This window comes from Cervus elaphus, chromosome 18, assembly GCF_910594005.1.
Source record: "Cervus elaphus chromosome 18, mCerEla1.1, whole genome shotgun sequence".
In the NCBI taxonomy this organism is placed as follows: Eukaryota; Metazoa; Chordata; class Mammalia; order Artiodactyla; family Cervidae; genus Cervus; species Cervus elaphus.
Window position 1 is genome coordinate 83,875,827 of NC_057832.1, and position 18,862 is coordinate 83,894,688.

Consider the following 18,862-nt stretch of genomic DNA (forward strand, 5'->3'; position numbering starts at 1 on the left):
GTCAATACTGCCTTCTTTGCAACCCCAGTTCACTGTAAACTAGATTTTATTCACTAACACACTTGCTTCATAAAGAGTTAAAAAAGGCAGTTTGTGTCTGTTTACAGATGTCAGAAAACTTGCATCCATTTTCCTTAAGTCTGTAGGCTTCAATATCTTTCTTTAATGTCTATACAGGATGTATAAATCACTAAAGAGATTACTGTTGTCCGTGATGAGAACCAGTTTCTTTCAACCTGATTCCACTTTCATCAAAATCTGAATCAATGAAATGCAGAATGGCAAGTGAGAAAATGAACTTCCTATTAAGGAAAGAAATTAATATTTACTGGCTATTTGCTGCACTCAATATGCCAGCAAATTTGGAAAACTCAGCAGTGGCCACAGGACTGGAAAAGGTCAGTTTTCATTCCAATCCCAAAGAAAGGCAATGCCAAAGAATGCTCAAACTACTGCACAATTGCACTCATCTCACACGTTAGTAAAATAATGCTCAAAATTTTCCAGTCCAGGCTTTGGCAATACGTGAACCATGAACTTCCAGATGTTCAAGCTGGTTTTAGAAAAGGCAGAGGAACCAGAGATCAAATTGCCAACATCAGATGGATCATAGAAAAAGCAAGAGAGTTCCAGAAAAACATCTACTTCTGCTTTATTGACTATGCCAAAGCCTTTGACTGTGTGGATCACAATAAACTGTGGAAAATTCTGAAAGAGATGGGAATACCAGACCACCTGACCTGCCTCTTAAGAAACCTATATGCAGGTCAGGAAGAAACAGTTAGAACTGGGCATGGAACAACAGACTGGTTCCAAATAGGAAAAGGAATACGTCAAGGCTGTATATTGTCACCCTGCTTATTTAACTTCTATGCAGAGTACATCATGAGAAACACTGGGCTGGAAGAAGCACAAGCTGGAGTCAAGATTGCTGGGAGAAATATCAATAATCTCAGATATGCAGATGACACCACCCTTATGGCAGAAAGTGAAGAGGAACTAAAAAGCCTGTTAATGAAAGTGAAAGAGGAGAGTGAAAAAGTTGGCTTAAAGTTCAACATGCAGAAAACTAAGATCATGGCATCTGGTCCTATGACTTCATGGCAAATAGATGGGGAAACAGTGGAAAGTGTCAGACTTTATTTTTTGGGGCTCCAAAATCACTGCAGATGGTGACTGCAGCCATGAAATTAAAAGACGCTTACACCTTGGAAGGAAAGTTATGACCAAACTAGATAGCATATTAAAAAGTAGAGACATTACTTTGCCAACAAATGTCTGTCTAGTCAAGGCTATGGTTTTTCCATTGGTCATGTATGGATGTGAGAGTTGGACTATGAAGAAAGCTGAACACCGAAGAATTGATGCTTTTGAACTGTGGTGTTGGAGAAGTCTCTTGAGAGTCCCTTGGACTGCAAGGAGATCCAACCAGTCCAACCTAAAGGAGATCAGTCCTGGGTGTTCATTGGAAGGACTGATGCTGAAGCTGAAACTCCAATACTTTGGCCACCTCATGTGAAGAGTTGACTCATTGGAAAAGACCCTGATGCTGGGAGGGATTGGGGGCAGGAGGAGAAGGGGATGACAGAGGAAGAGATGTCTGGATGGCACCACCGACTCAGTGGACATGAGTTTGAGTAAACTCCGGGAGTTGGTGATGGACAGGGAGGCCTGGCGTGCTATGATTCATGGGGTCACAAAGAGTCGGATACGACTGAGAGACTGAACTTAACTTAACTGAAGGTCCATTTTTATATATCATTGAATTAGTATTCATTCACAACCTGTAAAATAGGTTTTGCTATTCTCAGTTTTATAAATGACAAAATAGATAATATTAAATCCCTCACCCAGATCACACAACTAGTAAGTAAGGAAACTCAAACTCAAATCTTTCCACAGACCACACTGCCTATCTAAAACTGAGTTAGTATTGTTTCTTTTCATTTGCCAAGTGACATTTTCAGGGTACTAAGTACTGTACCAAGCAGAGTGACAACAAAGGGAGATCAACACAATTGAGCATGACAAGGACTGATGATAGCAGAATACACTAGGTGATACAAGGCATCCAAATCAGGGCTGTCAAGGAAGGCATACTGAAGAAAGTGATATTTGGGTTGGCCCTTGAAGGATGGTAAAAGTTAGCCAAAAAGAAGCTAAGATGGAGGAATGTTCCAAGCAAAGGCATGAGCAAAGGCAAGATTGAGTTTCAGGGGTGCTAAGGAGAAGAAACAAAACCTGAGATGAGCAGAAGCCAGAAAATGTAGGGTTTTTACACCATGCTAAGGATCTGGATTTTGTTCTAAAGTCAATGAGGTTAAAGAAAAATATAGCAAGAATTGTATTTTAGAAAGAAGTGAAGGAAGAAAAGGATAGGACATTTGTTAAGAGGTTTTTGCACTATTAAGGTGAAAAATGACAAATGCTAAACTAAATCAGTGTTAATACACGGGGCGGGCGGGGACGGGAAATGCCAGATTTGATATTCAGGAAGTAGAGGCATCTGGACAGAATTGCAACAGCCACACCAGTTTGCTTTTAAAGTCCCTTCATTGTGACAATTCTTTCTCCCCTCAAGAACCTTTTTTTTTTTCTTTCCTCCCCCCTTCCCCCCCCCAAGAACCTTTATATTTGCTTTCTTCTTCACAGAACACTGCTAAATTATACCTTATGAAGATAAGTGGACGACAGAGGATGAGATGGCTGAATGGCATCATTGACTAAATGGACATGAGTTTAACCAAGCTCAGGAAGATAGTGAGGGACAGGAAAGCCTGGCATGCTGCAGTTCATGGAGTCACAAAGTTAGACACGACTTAGCGACTGAACATTGTAAATTATATTTCCTTCACTTCACCTCTCAAAACACCTTGTTCTTTTCCTACTATGCACTTGTATTTATTATAATTCACACATTTGTCTGTTTACTTCTTTAACATCTCACCCCTGCTATCAAGGACTGTTAAAAGTCTATTTTGCTAACTCTTGAATCCCCAGGACCTAGCACAGTGCCTTCAAACAGTACCAACAAACCACTAGGTGACTGGTTGAAGGTGAAGTCACAGGTGGATGCCTTGGCAGACGTGTAATGCCATCCACTGAGGCCAAAAACACGAAAGCAGGAGCAGCAATTAACTAAAAATGGTTATTGCTTACTGGATTGACTCCCAACTCTTGCACCTTTTCAGTGCAAGAAAAGGTGCAACTCAGTGCACCTTTTCCTCCCCGTCTTCAGGCACCTCCTTTCTCACATTCATCTACACCTTCACTCATATGTTTCCAAACACCTGCACTCATATTTTTCCAAAGTCTTATGTAGAAGCTCACCCTTTTCCTCTCCTGGAACTCAAGTTACATTTCCTTAGAGACTGATGGGTCCCCCCACCCCCCATGTTACTTCTCCATGTCAGAAGAGAATTCTCACTTTGGGATAGGATCTGCCCATCTGGTATACTTCTTAAATTCCCACCTGGGTAAATCCCGCCAGAACTAAATCTCCGCGGGGACCATCGGCTCCACACACCCGGAACACTGCCCGGCGCGGTCAATGCAGACAACTGTGAAAAGAAGCAAAGGTTCCTAACTGCAGCGGGTAAGAATTGGCCCGGAGCCTGGGCCTGGGCCCCGGCGACCAGGGGCGATGCAGTCCAGGGGACGATCGGGCCAGCACACCGCCTAGGGGCTGCCGGGGTTGCGGGGGGTGGGGAGCAGCCGTAGGCTGACAAGTGAGAAAGCCCTGCTTCGCGCCGGTCCCTCAGCTTCGCAGCGGGCGCGGGGACTCCAACCACATTTCCGAATTTCACTCCCTTTGCAATGAGCGGCTAACCTAAGGCCAGCGGGAAGGCGCTGCGGAGAAGGGCTGCCAGGCCTGGAAACAGTGCCCACCACGGAGCGAGTCCCCGCTGGCACAGAGAAATCCTCGGAATCTGTGAAAAAAACCACGAGGAGAAGCAACGAACACGATCGTTTCCTTCCCAAACAGGTCTCAGAAACCCTAGAGTCGACGCTGAGAAAGAGCGGGAAAGCCAGCGCAGCCACCAATCTGTCCACCCATTGGCCAATCGCGCTGTCTTTCCCAAAGGTCCGCCTCCCTTGCTCGCGGGCGATGTTCTCATCGGCTGATTTCCGCCAGCCTGCAGCTCTCATTGGTCAGCTCCTCCGTTCGTCAGGTTGGGCCTTGTAGACAGGCGGAGAACGGCGTTTGGCTCCGCCCCCAGTCGCGCACAGGCGCGTCTGTGTTGGAGTAGGAGGCTCCGCCTCCGCGTGCCGTGTGCAAAAACAAACAGCCGTTAGGGAGGAGGGGCTGAGGGGGTGGGGCCTTGTTAGAAGGAAGCGCGCGATTGGGCAGCAGCGGGGGTTCAAACGAGCAAGGCGAGCGGGCATTGGCCGGGGCAGCGCGAGGCGGGCCCCGGTTATTGTCCGGGCTCTGGCGGCCGCGGCGGCAACGGCGGTCGGTGCTGCACTAGCTGCGGCGGCGGCTCGGCGGGACCGAGGGCACGAGCGGCCGAGACCATGGTGAGGGCTGCGGGGCGGCCGGGAGGGCGGCGATGGTCGAGTGGCGCCGGTACCTGTTGAGGCGGCGGGCGTCAGGCGGCGACGACATCGGTGGGGCGGGCGTCAGGCGGCCAGGCTGCCAGCGGTCCCGGCCTCGCTCGCCGGGGCGCCGGCGCGAATCGAGGTGCGCGGGCTGAGGCCGGGTGTCCCTGAGCAGGAGAACCCTCGCGGCTCCACAGCACCTCCACTGCTACTGCGACTGACTTTGAGTCCTAAATTGTGCGTCGGTGAGAAAAGTGCGGCTTTTTAGAAACGCGAATGGAGGGAACTGGGCTCCTTGTGAAGTTGAGAGGGAAAGGCGTTGGAGGGGGGTCGTGCCCCGCGCAGGAGTGAAGCAGCAAAGCCGAGGCGACGAGTGGCGTCCTCCCGAGCGCCCTCCGGAGACAGCCCTGCCCGGGGCTGAACCACAAACAGAAATTGTGGTTATTGTGACGTTCTCGCGTCTTAGATCTGGAGTCGACCTTGTGGATGGTAGCACCCGGGCTCTGTAACTTGTAGTTGTGCAGTTAACGGAAGCGCTTTCACAGGCAGACTCTGGCATAGATTACATCTGCCCTGTAAACTGATTTGCTCGAGCCGACAATTCTCGTGATGCTTGCTGGTTTCAAAAGGTGTCACTCGTTTAATCTCTAGCAACCTACCATATATTGGCTGAATCTTTACCAGCAGCTAAAAATACATACACGTTCGCATGGCTAAGAATACAGGAGGCGTGGAGTTGTCATTCTTGTTGTGAAATTTTTAAACGTGATGAGACGTGAACATGTGTCTGTTAAACAAATTTGCAACTTGCTTGACATCCAGTTTGCAACTTTTTCTGAATGAAATATACTCCATTGGCCTCCATTGGCATATTTTCTACCCGGAGATGCTTAGCCCAGGTTAATACGTCAGTTTTTAGAATAAAAAATTGTATCGTGCTTGTATTTTGTTTCTCAGCAAACGTATTAAAATGATTGTGCGAAGTTGGGAGGGTGTGTATACAGACTTTGAGGAGGTTGTGAAAAGAAAATATTCATTTACTATGCAATTTTATATTCACAAGTTTAATTCCATAAAGTTTTGTTTTTCTTAAGCATAAGAAATGTATCTGGACTCTCCAAGCCACGGAAATAGTCATTTAATTTACTGAGATTTTTAAAAACTGATTTCCTGCCTACTTCCTTAAAAAACAAATACGTTAAATAGCAAACGTAATGGATTTGAAACAGTAGGGATAAAATTGCTTAAGTAAATTGGGAAACCCGAGGAGTTTTGCAGTTAATAACTTTTTACTGATAACTATGTATTTCATAATTCAGTCATAGAGAAATAATGATTATAGTTTTAGCCTCATGCACTATTTTAGATGTTTCTTATGTTTTACATCAGGGCAAATAGAGCTGAAAAGATTGATTTGAAGAATAAGTGAAAACACATGGTTACTTGAACTGACCTCAGAAATCCAAAGATGATGCAGTATCTTTTTCTTGTATAGCAGTATGGTCAGAAATTATTAAAAATATGTGAGGCATTCTTGTAGAAATCTAAAGATTCTCAGTTCTCTTTGTTAAACTTAAATCAGTCTGTCTTGCTAGATTATTAAATTTAAGAAAGATACTAATTAGTTATTCATTCTTTGTTCCTGCTCCTAACACTGCCAAGGCCTTTTATTTTTTTTCCCTTGAATATAGATTTGAGAGATAAACATTGACCCAGCTGAGACATGGGGTATGGGGCATACATAGTTGATTTTTAGTCTAAAAAATAAAGCATTACAAAAGGGATATGCCATTTCTACTTCACAAATACCCTCAAACAACTGGCCAGTTTTGTAAACTGATTTTTTATTTTTTTAACAGACAAGAAATAGATTTAAATAGTAAAGTAGAGCAGTTCAAAAGGGAGTGTTGGTTTCCTTCTCAAGTCAGATCCTTAGTGTTCCCTCCCTAGCAGCAAATAACTTTTCTGGTGTGTTGTGTGACCTTCTAGAAATGTATGTTATACACACACTCTGCAGTACCTCATTTTTACATAAACAAAAGCTCACTGCACTTGTACATACCTTGCCTTTTACACAAATATGTATTGTGATTTCTTCTATATCAGCACATGTCTATAATTCATTTGTTGAAATGGCTGCATAATATTCCATTGCATCTATGTACTGTGCCCTGTTTGTGAACATTCAGGTTATTTCAGAAACATTTCTATCATTTGAAAGTGTTTTTTTTTTAACTCTTTAAGAATAAGTTTGAATGTCCTTTTTTTTTTTTTTTAAACGCACATAACTGTGACCATTTTGCCATTTTTTAAATGCCTGCCAAGTCTCTATTCCATCCTCTTCCCAGCCTTTGGCAGCCACCCTTATGCTTTCTGTTCCTGTGACTTTGACTAGGTAGCTCATAGTGGAATCAGATATATTGGTCCTTTTGCAACTGGCTTATTTCACTTAGCATCATGTCTTAGATTTATCCGTGCGGTAGCATGTATCAGAATTTCCTTCATTTTTACAGTATATACCACAATTTTCCATGATGGAAGTTTAGGTGGTTTCTGCTTTTCAGTTGCTATTTATAATACTGCTGTGAATAAACTAGCAAATAGTATTAAAAATATCTGTGTGAGTCCCTGTTCTCAATTATTGAGTACGTGCCTAGAAGTGCTAGATCATAAGGTAATTCTGTGTTTAATTTTTTGAGGGTTTTTTTTTTTTTCTCAAGATGGTATTTTTTTCCTCTCAAAAGAGGTAAGTTCTGAATATGTCTATGGAAATGATAGATGCTCACATTTTAAAAAATGATTTTATTATGAACTATTTCTAACATAAGAGTTATATTGATGATGAATATTCTTCAGTCTGAAATTTGAAAAATATGTTCATTTTTAGAAATCTCATTTTAAATAAGTTTTTATATCATCTTTATATAAATTAATAAATGGCAATATAACATGTATATTTAAAATTGAAAGAGAATTTTTTTTTTAACTACCCAAAATAAAACTAGAAGAAATTTTGTTTCCTAGATATTTTTGAAATAGCATTTTTGACTCTTCACCTGGAACTTTTTTCACTTAGGCTGGAGGCAAAGCTGGAAAGGACAGTGGAAAGGCCAAGGCCAAGGCAGTGTCTCGCTCACAGAGAGCTGGGCTACAGGTAACCAATTCATTATTAAATTAATTTCTTAACAGTTGTAACTCGTGACTCAAATGTTTCTTTAATTACAAAAATGTACTATTGACCTTTGATAATGAAATTAATTGGTCAGAATATAAACCACAAAGCAACTGCCTTTTATTTATTTATTTTTTTTACCCCCCACCCAGCAACTGCATTTTAATTTGTACTCTCTTCTAAGCAACAACAAGTTAGGAAAACATCTTAGGCAAATTCGGTGATTTTGCTGTCTTAAAATCTGTTATTTCTAGATTATAATTATGTTCCTAGTTCTTTTATAAACTATCATATTGAAGTGAGTCTGCTGTGGTTTTTATTTTGAAGAAGGTGTTTGTAGTGGTATATCAGCTTTCAGGATGAAATAGAAGAATGGACTGTACACTAGTCCTCTGAGTCTTTCCCCAGTACCTTCAAATGTAGACTGAGTTATATATACTCAAGAACACTAGATAGTTTCAAATTTTCTATATATGAATTGCTGCAATTTTAATCCATAAACTCAAACTTTTCTGGATAAGTAAGAATTAATTGCCTACATGTAAGAGATACTTTTTAAACAGGAAAGTTTGAAGGCCAGACTATAAGGTAGTGATGGAAAATTTTTAAGGACGAAGATGACATGATTCGAATGGTACTGAAGGAAAGGGAGGAGGGGGGGGGGGGCGAGAACTTAACCCTTTATGGGTACTTTCTCTATTTTAGAACATCATGCAAATATCAATTAGAATTTATTCGAGGGAATTCCCTGGCAGTCCAGTGGTTAGGAATTGGTACTCTCACTGCAAAGAGCCCTGGTTTGATCCCTGGTCGAGGAACTAAGATCCTGCAAGCTGCATAGCCAAAAAAAAAAAAGAAGTGGAATTTATTTGAAGTATCGTTACCTTGAAGTGGGAGATGGAAGACAGATTACAGGTTATTGCAGTGGTTTCGGAATAAGGGAACGCATACTTGAACTTGTGTGTGTGTGTGTGTTAGTTGCTTAGTCATGTCTGACTCTTTGCAACCCCATAGACTGTAGCCCACCAGGCCCCTCTGTCCATGGGATTCTCCAGGCAAGAACACTAGAGTGGGTTGCCATTTCCTTCTCCAAAAGGAACTATAGAAAGAAACTGAAGTCGCTCAGTTGTGTCCGACTCCTTGCGACCCCATGGACTGTAGCCTACCAGGCTACTCCATCCATGGAATTTTCCAGGCAAGAGTACTGGAGTGGGTTGCCGTTTCCTTCTCCAAGTTGAACTTGAGTGGGATGGAAAAGAATAGAAGGCGTATGTATGCTCCTAAAAAATGAGAGGAGAGGTATAGGTTTGAGAGGAAGGTCAAGTTTCTCTAAGACATAGACCCTAAGGGGAGTTTGTAGTAAGCAAGTTATGAAATAAAAATTTAAGTGGAATCATTTCGAAGTTCCACTAAAACATCCATGTGAAAATATCCAAAAGTTGTAGATTTGAGTCTAGTTTTCCAAGAGAAGTGATCACAAGAATTACAAATTTAAAATCACTTAAGAAAAAAAGATAAAATCATTTAAGTAAAATTGGTAGTTTGTGCTAGGGATGAGTTTCCTCAGTAGTGCTTGAGAAAACAAAAAGACATTGGTGGACTCCTCACCATATTTGACATATCTGAGTCAAAACAATAAAAACTGAGGAGTAGTCAGAGTTAGTGTTCGAACTGTGTAATCGCTGTGGCCTGAGAAGAATGGTTTTCGAGGTCCTCTGTGTCAAACATGTCAATCACTGAGGATCTAAAAAGGAGTAAGGCATGGATCCTGGTCTTGGGGACCTTAGAATTAGGGAAGGAATGTAAATAGAAAAGTCATGCATTTTCTTCTGAAGGATGCAATCTGGAAGTGGCTAGTAGATTTGGTAATTAAAATGTTATTGCTGATCTTTAAGAATGGTGTTTAACAGAAGCCAAGTTTGGATTGGGAGAAAATGGGTGACAAGAAAGAGGTTTAAGTTTACTTTTAAATTTTGCCTTTGGAAAGGGATGTCTAGACTGTAACTGGAGGCACTTGCTGTAGACTAGATGTGTAGAGACCTTTGAACTGTGCAGAAGGAAAGGAGCCAGCGAAAAGGAGGTGATCGAGTTGTTGAATGATGGAGCAGTAACAGGATGAGGAAGGTCCTTAGAGTCTGGGGGGTGGGTGTAGTCAGAGGCATAGACAGGTGGGATTGGGGTACTGTAAGAATGAGAAAGGACCTATTCTCAGAAAGTAGGAAGTCACAGTGTTGGTTTTCTTAACTATCACGTTACCTCTTGATATTGAGGAAGGAAGAATGAAGTTGGGGCCTAAAGGTGGTAGAGGTTCATAGTCACATGAGCCTGTTATGTGAAGGAATTAAATAAATAGGAATACGGTTATTAGGCCCTGTGGAATGTGCAGTTGGTGACCTATACTGCATAGTTTCTCTTTATTGTATAATGACTCCATATTATGCAGGAATTAATTTGCAAAACCCTGAGTAGTTTTGTTTGTTTTTAAATTCTGTCTTCAGGGGGTGTAAAATTAGGCATGACCATTTGGGGCTAAGTACTAGGACATACTAACTTAAAAACCCAAAGAAGTGTTAATTGGCAAATAATTTTGGCTTCTAGTAAGTGTAACCAAATTTTTTATCTTGATTTACTTGTCATTCAGCTGTTCATTATGTTCAGTAATGTGATGTTAAAACTTTAGTGTTTCCTGTTTGGATGCTCTCTTTCAGTTTCCTGTGGGCCGCATCCATAGACATTTGAAGACTCGTACCACGAGCCACGGAAGGGTCGGTGCCACTGCTGCAGTGTATAGTGCTGCGATTCTGGAGTACCTCACCGCTGAGGTTAGTGGTGAAAATAATTATGTGTTGGAATCCCAGAGTTGTCCTAGACATAAACGGCTGAAACCCATGGAATATGGGTTTGAAACAAAAAGACTCACTCTCGTTAGTTTCTTTTAATAGCGGTTTTTAGATGGATCTTATCAGCCAATACTAGTGTCAAACAACTTTGATGTGCTCACTTTTAAAGTTAGGACAATAAAGGACAGAAACAGTATGGACCTAACAGAAGCAAAAGATATTAAAAAGAGGTGTCAAGAATGCACAGAAGAACTATATAAAAAAGATCTTAATGACCCAGATAACCACAGTGGTGTGATCATTCACCTAGAGCCAGACATCCTGAAGTCAAGTGGGCCTTAGGAAGCATTACTATGAACAAAGCTAGTGGAGGTGATGGAATTCCAGCTGAGCTATTTCAAATCCTAAAAGAGGATGCTGTGAAAGTGCTTCACTCAATATGCCAGCAAATTTGGAAAATTCAGCAGTGGCCACAGGACTGGAAAATGTCAGTTTTCATTCCAGCCCCAAAGAAAGGCAATGCCAAAGAATGCTCAAACTACCGCACAATTGCACTCATCTCACATGCTAGCAAAGGATGCTCAAAATTCTCCAAGCCAGGCTTCAACATATACGTGAACCGTGAACTTCCAGATGTTCAAGCTGGATTTAGAAAAGGCAGAGGAACCAGAGATCAAATTGCCAACATCTGCTGGATCATAGAAAAAGCAAGAGAGTTCCAGAAAAACAGCTTCCTCTGTTTCATTGACTATGCTAAGTCTTTGTGTGGATCACAGCAAACTGTGGGAAATTCTTCAAGAGATGGGAATACCAGACCACCTGACCTGCCTCCTGAGAAATCTGTATTCAGGTCAAGAAGCCACAGTTAGAACGTACATGGAACAACGGACTGGTTCCAAATTGGGAAAGGAGTACCTCAAGGCTGTTTATTGTCACCCTGCTTATTTAACTTATATGCAGAGTACATCATGTGAAATGCCTGACTGGAAGAAGCACAAGCTGGAGTCAAGATTGCCGGGAGAAATATCAATAACCTCAGATATGCAGATGACACCACCCTTATGGCAGAAAGAGAAGAACTAAAGAGCCTCCTGATGAAAGTGAAAGAGGAGAGTGAAAAGCTGGCTTAAAACTCAACATTCAAACTAAAATCATGATATCTGGTCCCCTCACTGCATTGTAAATAGTTGGAGAAACAATGGAAACAGAGACTTTATTTTCTGGGGGCTCCAAAATTACTGCAGATGGTGACTGCAGCCATGAAATTAAGATGCTTATTCCTTGGAAGAAAAGCTATGACTAACCTAGACAGCATATTAAAAAGCAGAGACATTACTTTGCCAACAAAGGTTCACCTAGTCAAAGCTGTGGTTTTCCTGTAGTCATGTATGTATGTGAGAGTTGGACCTTGAAGAAAGCTGAGCACCGACAAACTGATGCTTTTGAACTGTGGTGTTGTAGAAGACTCTTGAGAGTTCCTTGGACTGCAAGGAGCAAGCCAGTCAATCCTAAAGGAAATTGATCCTGAATATTCATTGGAAGGACTGATGCTGCAACTCCAGTAGTTTGGCCACCTGATGTGAAGAACTGACTCATTGGAAAAGACCCTGTTGCTGGGAAAGATTGAAGGCGGGAGGAGAAGGGGATGACAGAGAATGAGATGGTTTGATGGTATCACAGACTCAATGGACATGAGTTTGAGCAAGCTCCAGGAGTTGGTGATGGACAGGGAATCCTGGCGTGCAGCAGTCCATGGAGTCGCAAAGATTTGGACATGACTGAGTGACTGAACTGTACCAGCTGAGCTACCAGGGAAGCCTGAACTGAGGGTCAGTAATCCATATTTTTAAGTGACTTGACAAACAGGTGTAAAATAATTTAAATACCATACTGCTAAGTAAACAAATTCTGGACTATGTATATAAGCAGTAGGTGATATTTGTGGACTTCACTGATGGTCTGTCCAAGTGGTTAAGACTGCAGCCCCCTGCAGGGAGGTTTGATCCCAGGTCAGGAAAGATTCCCAAATGCTGCACATCATGGCCAAAAAAAAAAGAAGTATTTGTGAAGTTACAGGATAACTCTTAGTTAATAAAAATTTGAAGTGGAGTAAAGTTTTACCAGTGTCATCATACATTTTTTTTATGTTATAACTATATTAGTTACTAATTTGGCTGCACTGGATCTTCATTGCAGTACCTAGGCTTCTCATTGCATTGGCTGCTTTTGTTGTGGAGCATGGGCTCTAGGGTGCACAGCCTTCAGTAGTTAGGGCACGTGGCCTTGGTTGTTTCATGGCATATGGAATCTTGCCAGACCAGGTATCAGAAACACATGTCCCTTGCATTGGCAAGTGGATTCTTCAGCACTGCCAAGGAAGTCCATCACAACTCTATTATGATGATATGATGACATGAAATTTGGTAAAAGACCTAATCAGTCCTGGTGCTCTGTGTGGTTGTACACATAAAATGCTGTATCTTACCTCAGTTTGACTTTTCAGGAAATTAGATAAGTTATTTGGGCAAAAGTTGTTAATTCATGGACCATCACTTCCTCCATAGTAATCCTCCTAAGGAAAACAAAAGGGACATCATGAGCCTCCTTCAACTGCATTCCAAATCAGGAGAGTAATTTTAGTAGCAAGCAAGTCAAATGATAGAGTTAGCCAGTCTAATAGAAGCAAGGGGAAGATTCTTACTTGGGAAAGATGTGCTTGGGAGCTAGGTTGAAAGATTTAGGTTTAACCTGTGTGTTAATTATCACTGCTGTCATTTCATTAACTTTACCAAATCATTTGTTTTCCCACTGGAGATTTAACATTACTTTAACATTGATAGTTTCAACTTTACTATGTCACAAGGAGGAATTTTTGTGTTGGTAATATTTTTGTTGGTACTAGTTAGGAGTCTTTCTCCTCTATCACTTTTATATCAGTTTTTATTAATATTTATTTAGCTGCAGGCTTTTCAGAAAGGTATGCATTTTGTTCACTCATGTGAAGATACAGGCTTCTTCTCCAGAATGTTCAAGTCCCGTCTGAACTCCCATTTTCTTTATTCTTAGGAACTTTGATTACGACTTTTTAGGTTAAGATTAAATAATAAATATACACAATCACAAACACACACACATACATACATACATAGGTAAGCAACACGTATCTTTCAGATATCTAAGTTTGGGGTTTTAGTCCTTAATAGAAGTAAAGGAAATACTGAAATCTAAGTTTGGAGGTAATTAACTTTTCAATGTTCACTTCACACCTAGGATCACTTGGAAAAGCTTTCAAAAGATGGTGGTGCCTGACCTCACCTCAGTCCACTCAGAGTTGCAGAGGAGTAGAGAGTACTGGTGGTTTTTAAAGCATACTGATTCCACCAGATGTATACCAAGGCTTTCTACCACTCTACTTAAATCAGGAGCCTCTGTGGAGTTAGTTTTGTATTGTTTCCATCAAAAGTTTTATAGTGCCAGCACAGTCTATGGAGGTGAAAAGAGAAATGCAGTTTTTTGGCCAGCTGGGACTTTGAAATTACTTTTGCTGAAAATTCCCATTATAGAATAAAGGGCTTCTGGCATACTGCCTACATATTATAAAGCCCAGCGGTGTTAGAAATTCTGAATCAGGAATTATCTTTATACTTTTAAACTTTTCTACAAGTCGTAAGCAATAAATTCCAGCTGTTAAGGGCTATAAAAAATTAGACTCCACAGGTATATTAAAATATATTCGTTTTCTAGGTATTCACAATTAGAATCTTGGTAAGAGATAACAACACTTATTTCTTGCTATAGAAGTTGATTTTTGCTCGTTTCTAGTTATTTTGCAGAGAATTAATATAAAAGGACCAAATGAAGTACTAAGAGTTCTGTAACCTTACTGTAGAAATTTGGAAACAAATTATTCTTTGTTTATTTATGTATCTTTTGTGTTTTATGTGTAGATGCTATAGTGATCTTTTAGCTATAATTGCAAGTCTAAACAGAATCCTTAAACACTTCACCCTTGTTTGATATGCTATCTCATGGATGCTTTGTAGGTGCTGGAGCTGGCAGGTAATGCATCCAAGGATCTCAAAGTTAAGCGGATCACTCCACGCCACTTGCAGCTTGCAATCCGTGGTGATGAAGAGTTGGATTCTCTTATCAAAGCTACCATAGCTGGGGGTGGTATGTATTATTTACTCTTCAACGTAGACTGTTATTGGCCTTTATGACTAATACATAATTCAGATCAGTGATCCAGTACTGAGAACATAGAAAGTTAAATTCTGAAAGTGTTAAGTCTGTTACTATTTTAGGCTTCTCATTAGGATCTGAATAAATATTTCTTCTCCACATACAATGCTGTTTTTAAAAGGAAGTTCTTCAGCTAAATTTCATAGATGAGATTTGAAACCAAGTGTTTAAAATATTTCGTGTATCCTTTAAACTGTTTGAAAAAAAATCATCTTGAGAAATTGCATAATGTGATGCTCTTGAAAGTCAGACTGAGGGTAACTGAATGAGTCAGAATCAGTGAAGGTGAGATATAAGTTGGTGGTTCTTCATCCTTTTTGAATTATATTTGGAGAACCTCTTGAAAGCTATGGTTACTCTTCTCAAAAAAAAAAACATAAAATCACACCATTTTATGTACAGCTTTAGAGGGGGTTCCCAAACCCCAAGATGGAGATCCCTTGGTATAGATATTTTAAGTAAACTTCATTCTAAGAGAAAAACAAATACCATATATTAACACATATGTATGGAATCTAGAAAAATGTTACTGATGAGCCTATTTGCAGGGCAGGAATAGATTCAGACATAGAGAATAGATTTGTGACCACAGTGAGGGGAAGGAGAGCATGGGAGGAACTGAGAAAGTAACATTGACGTATACACACTACCACGTGTAAAATAGATAACTAGTGGGAAACTGCTCTGTAGCACAGGGAGCTGAGCTCCGTGCACTGTGATGACCTAGCGGAGTGGGAGGGAGACTCCAGAGGGAGGGGGTGTATGTATACTTAGAGCTGATTCACGCTGCTGTACAGCAGTTACCCTTCAGTTTAAAAAAAACACCTTCATTCTTTGTGAATTGCTCTTTGGGATTGAGGACCTGAACTGATCAAGTTTTTCGGCTAATACAATTTCATTTCATTTCATTCCAGGAGTGATCCCTCACATCCACAAGTCTCTGATTGGAAAGAAGGGACAGCAGAAAACTGCTTAGAGAGTTGTTTTAACCAACCCTCTTCCTCCCTGTCATTGTACTGTAACGGGACAGAAGAAATAATGGGGTTATGTGGAATTTTTAAAACAGTTAAATGGAAAACCATAGACAATTACTGTAGACATGGTAAAAGAAACATTTGTACGTTCTTAGACTCGAAGTTTGATAAAAGTACCTTTTCATGTGGCAGCAGTTGTGTTGATTGGCTAGGTTTCTCCCATGTGTTTTATACAAAAATGGAATTGATAAAAACCATTTTTTAAAAAAAATAACTTGTCTCAAAACTGTTCTGTTTGTGCTGTGTTGGACATATTTTGCTCGTCCTTTGAAATTTTTAAAATTTTAAATTGGTTATATATTCAGAAAAATAAATTGGGAATCAACTTCTATCATGGTTGATACCATATTATATTGGATCTTAGATGCTACCTATTTGTAGTATATAACAATTATTTTACATACCACTAAAGAAAGAAAACTGCTAATTAAACCATGATATGTCATCAATTATAAGTTGCATCCAAATTTCAGAGATCTTAGAATATAAAAACATGTCTAAGAACTGATGAAATACAAGAGTGAAATTATTTTAATTACTTAATGAGCACTTACTTTGTGGCAGGTTCTGCACTAAGTGCTTTACTGATGAAATTTTATTACCCCTGTCTTAAAGGTATGGAGGCTGAGGCTCACAGAAGTTATATGGCTTGCCAGAAAACATCTATTTAGTAGATAGAAAAAGGCAGAACTAGGATACAAACCTAGATTTGGCTGACTCCAGAACCCGCACCCTTAAACCTAGAATTGAAGTGAAAGTTATGAAAGTTGTCTGCTTTTGGCTTAAAATTCCAGCTTTTAGTGATCTTTTATTGGTACAGTAACATTCAGTAATTTGTACAATATTTTAAAAATTATTTTTGTCAGTTTCTAAGTAACTATTGTAAGATTTAAGTTAATGTACCAGTTAATGGTCCATCAGGAAATTATATTTTTTCTGCCTGGAAGTCTTCATTGACAATGGAACTTCTTGAATGTTTTCTAATATAACAGTATCAGTACAAAATTCTCATTTTTAAAAACTTATTTTATAATGGAAATTTTCAAAAATAAAGAGAATAGTACGATGAACCCCCGTGTACTCATCCTGCAACTTCAGCAGTTATCCTGTGGTCAATTTTGTTTTACCTATATCCCTCCTGAGCCCTCAGGTTAGTTAATTAGTTTGAATCCCGTTTCCAGGTGTGATTAATTTTCATATCTACATACTTAAGTATGTGTTGCTAAAGAAGGGGTACTTTTTAGACTATAACTACAATATCATTATTTTAAGACAGCTAAGACTTAATAGCAAATATCCAGTCAGTATTCAAATATTCCTGATTATTTCCTAATTTTACAGTTGGTTGGTTTGAATCAGGATCCATATACTATGTCTTCCATTTTACTGATAGCTCTTTTAAGTTTCTCTTTAATCTATAGGTTTCTCTTCTTTTTTCCTTAAAATTTAATTTTTGAAGAAAGTTCTGTAGGATTGTCTCTAAGTGTGGATTTTAACTGAATCTTGGCACATATTTTGAAGAAGTGTCTATATTGAGATGATCTACAATTATCCATGGATGAAGTTTTGTAGTTTTTAGAAGCCAAAGTAGCAATAGAAGACAAAATGATCTTAACAGAATTACTAGAGTTTTACTAGAGTTCTCTAGAGAAATGCTTCAAATTTTGGTAATTAATTATTTGCTGTGTACTGTGTTCCCCAGGATTATATTTTTGTTTTCTAATGGAAGAAAACTAGAGCAATTGGGCCCACGTACTTTGGGCCTCAGCCTCACGTTTGGTCCATCTTGCTGCATCTACACACCACTTCCTCCTACTGGCTTGTGTGTCCCAGCCATCATATTTCATCTATTGTACTGTCACAGGTAACTAGGAAGGGTTTATATGTGTACGTATGTTTTATGTTTTTTTATATGTGTGTATTTTTTTTTTCCCTGACACTGAGTGGCATGCAGGATCTTAGTTCCCTGACCTGGGGATGGACCTGAGCCCCCTGCTTTGGGAGCATGGAGTCTTAACCACTGAACTGCCAGGGGAATCCCAATAATAAACAATTTGAAGTGAGCCAAATTTGGTCATACTTCAGAATCCATGCAGGATTGGTTCCAAGACCTCTCGGATACTCAGATCCACAAGATGCTCAAATTCGTTATATAAAATGGTATAACACTTGCACACAAGATTGGACCGTCCTCCCAGATATATTAACTTGTCTCTGGATTACTTATACTACCTAAAACACTGTAAATACTATATGTAAATGTTCCGTAAATAGTTGTCAGTGCATGGCAAGTTCAAGTTTTACTTTCTGGAAATTTCTGGAATATTTTTCTCCAATATTATTTTTTAATTTGGTCACACTAGGTGTTATTTGCAGCATGTGGGATCTAGTTTTCTGACCAGGGATGGAACCTGGGCCCACTGTGTTGGAAGAGCAAAGTATTAACTGTTGGACACCAGGGAAGTCCCTCCAATATTTTTCTTTGTTTTTGGTTATGCTGGGTCTTCACTGCTGAGGGCACATTCTCTTGATCTGGAGGGTTGGGGCTACTCTCTAGTTGTGTGCACGCTTCTTACTGTGGTGGCTTCTCTTGTGGAGCACAGGCTCTAGAGCATGTAGATTCAGTAGTTATGCACAAGCTTAGTTGCCCCTCAACATGAATTGTCCTAGACAAGGGATTGAACCCATGTCCCCTGCATTGGCAGGTGAATTCTTAGCCAGTGGATTACCAGGGAAGCTCCCTCCCGAATATTTTTGATACATGATTGGTTGAATCTGTGGACATAAAACCTGTGGATATGGAGGACAAACTGTACTATAGATTTGTTTTAAAATTAATGTTTTTGAAATTTTAAATATTTAGTACAAGTAAAAGGAATGTGTGATGAGAGTCCTCTCTGCCCATATAGGCCTTTAACCCTCTACCCAAAGACACCCACTGGAAGACATTTCTCTGTATTCTCTGAAGGGTATATAAAGGCACAGAGATACTTTATTCTGCTTTTTTACAAAAACTAGCATGTTATAGGGCTTCC

The 18,862-nt window shown here is 40.1% G+C and overlaps 1 protein-coding gene across 1 annotated transcript; it reads left to right on the forward strand.

Annotated features, from left to right (window-relative positions):
• The first annotated feature begins 4,386 nt into the window (after nucleotides 1–4,386).
• Nucleotides 4,387–15,958, forward strand: LOC122674443 (histone H2A.V). The gene is made up of 5 exons (XM_043872766.1): nucleotides 4,387–4,518; nucleotides 7,616–7,693; nucleotides 10,420–10,533; nucleotides 14,595–14,724; nucleotides 15,708–15,958. The coding sequence occupies exons 1-5, from the start codon at nucleotides 4,516–4,518 to the stop codon at nucleotides 15,767–15,769; spliced, it is 387 nt and encodes a 128-aa protein (XP_043728701.1). The 5' UTR covers nucleotides 4,387–4,515; the 3' UTR covers nucleotides 15,770–15,958.
• Nucleotides 15,959–18,862: the final 2,904 nt, after the last annotated feature.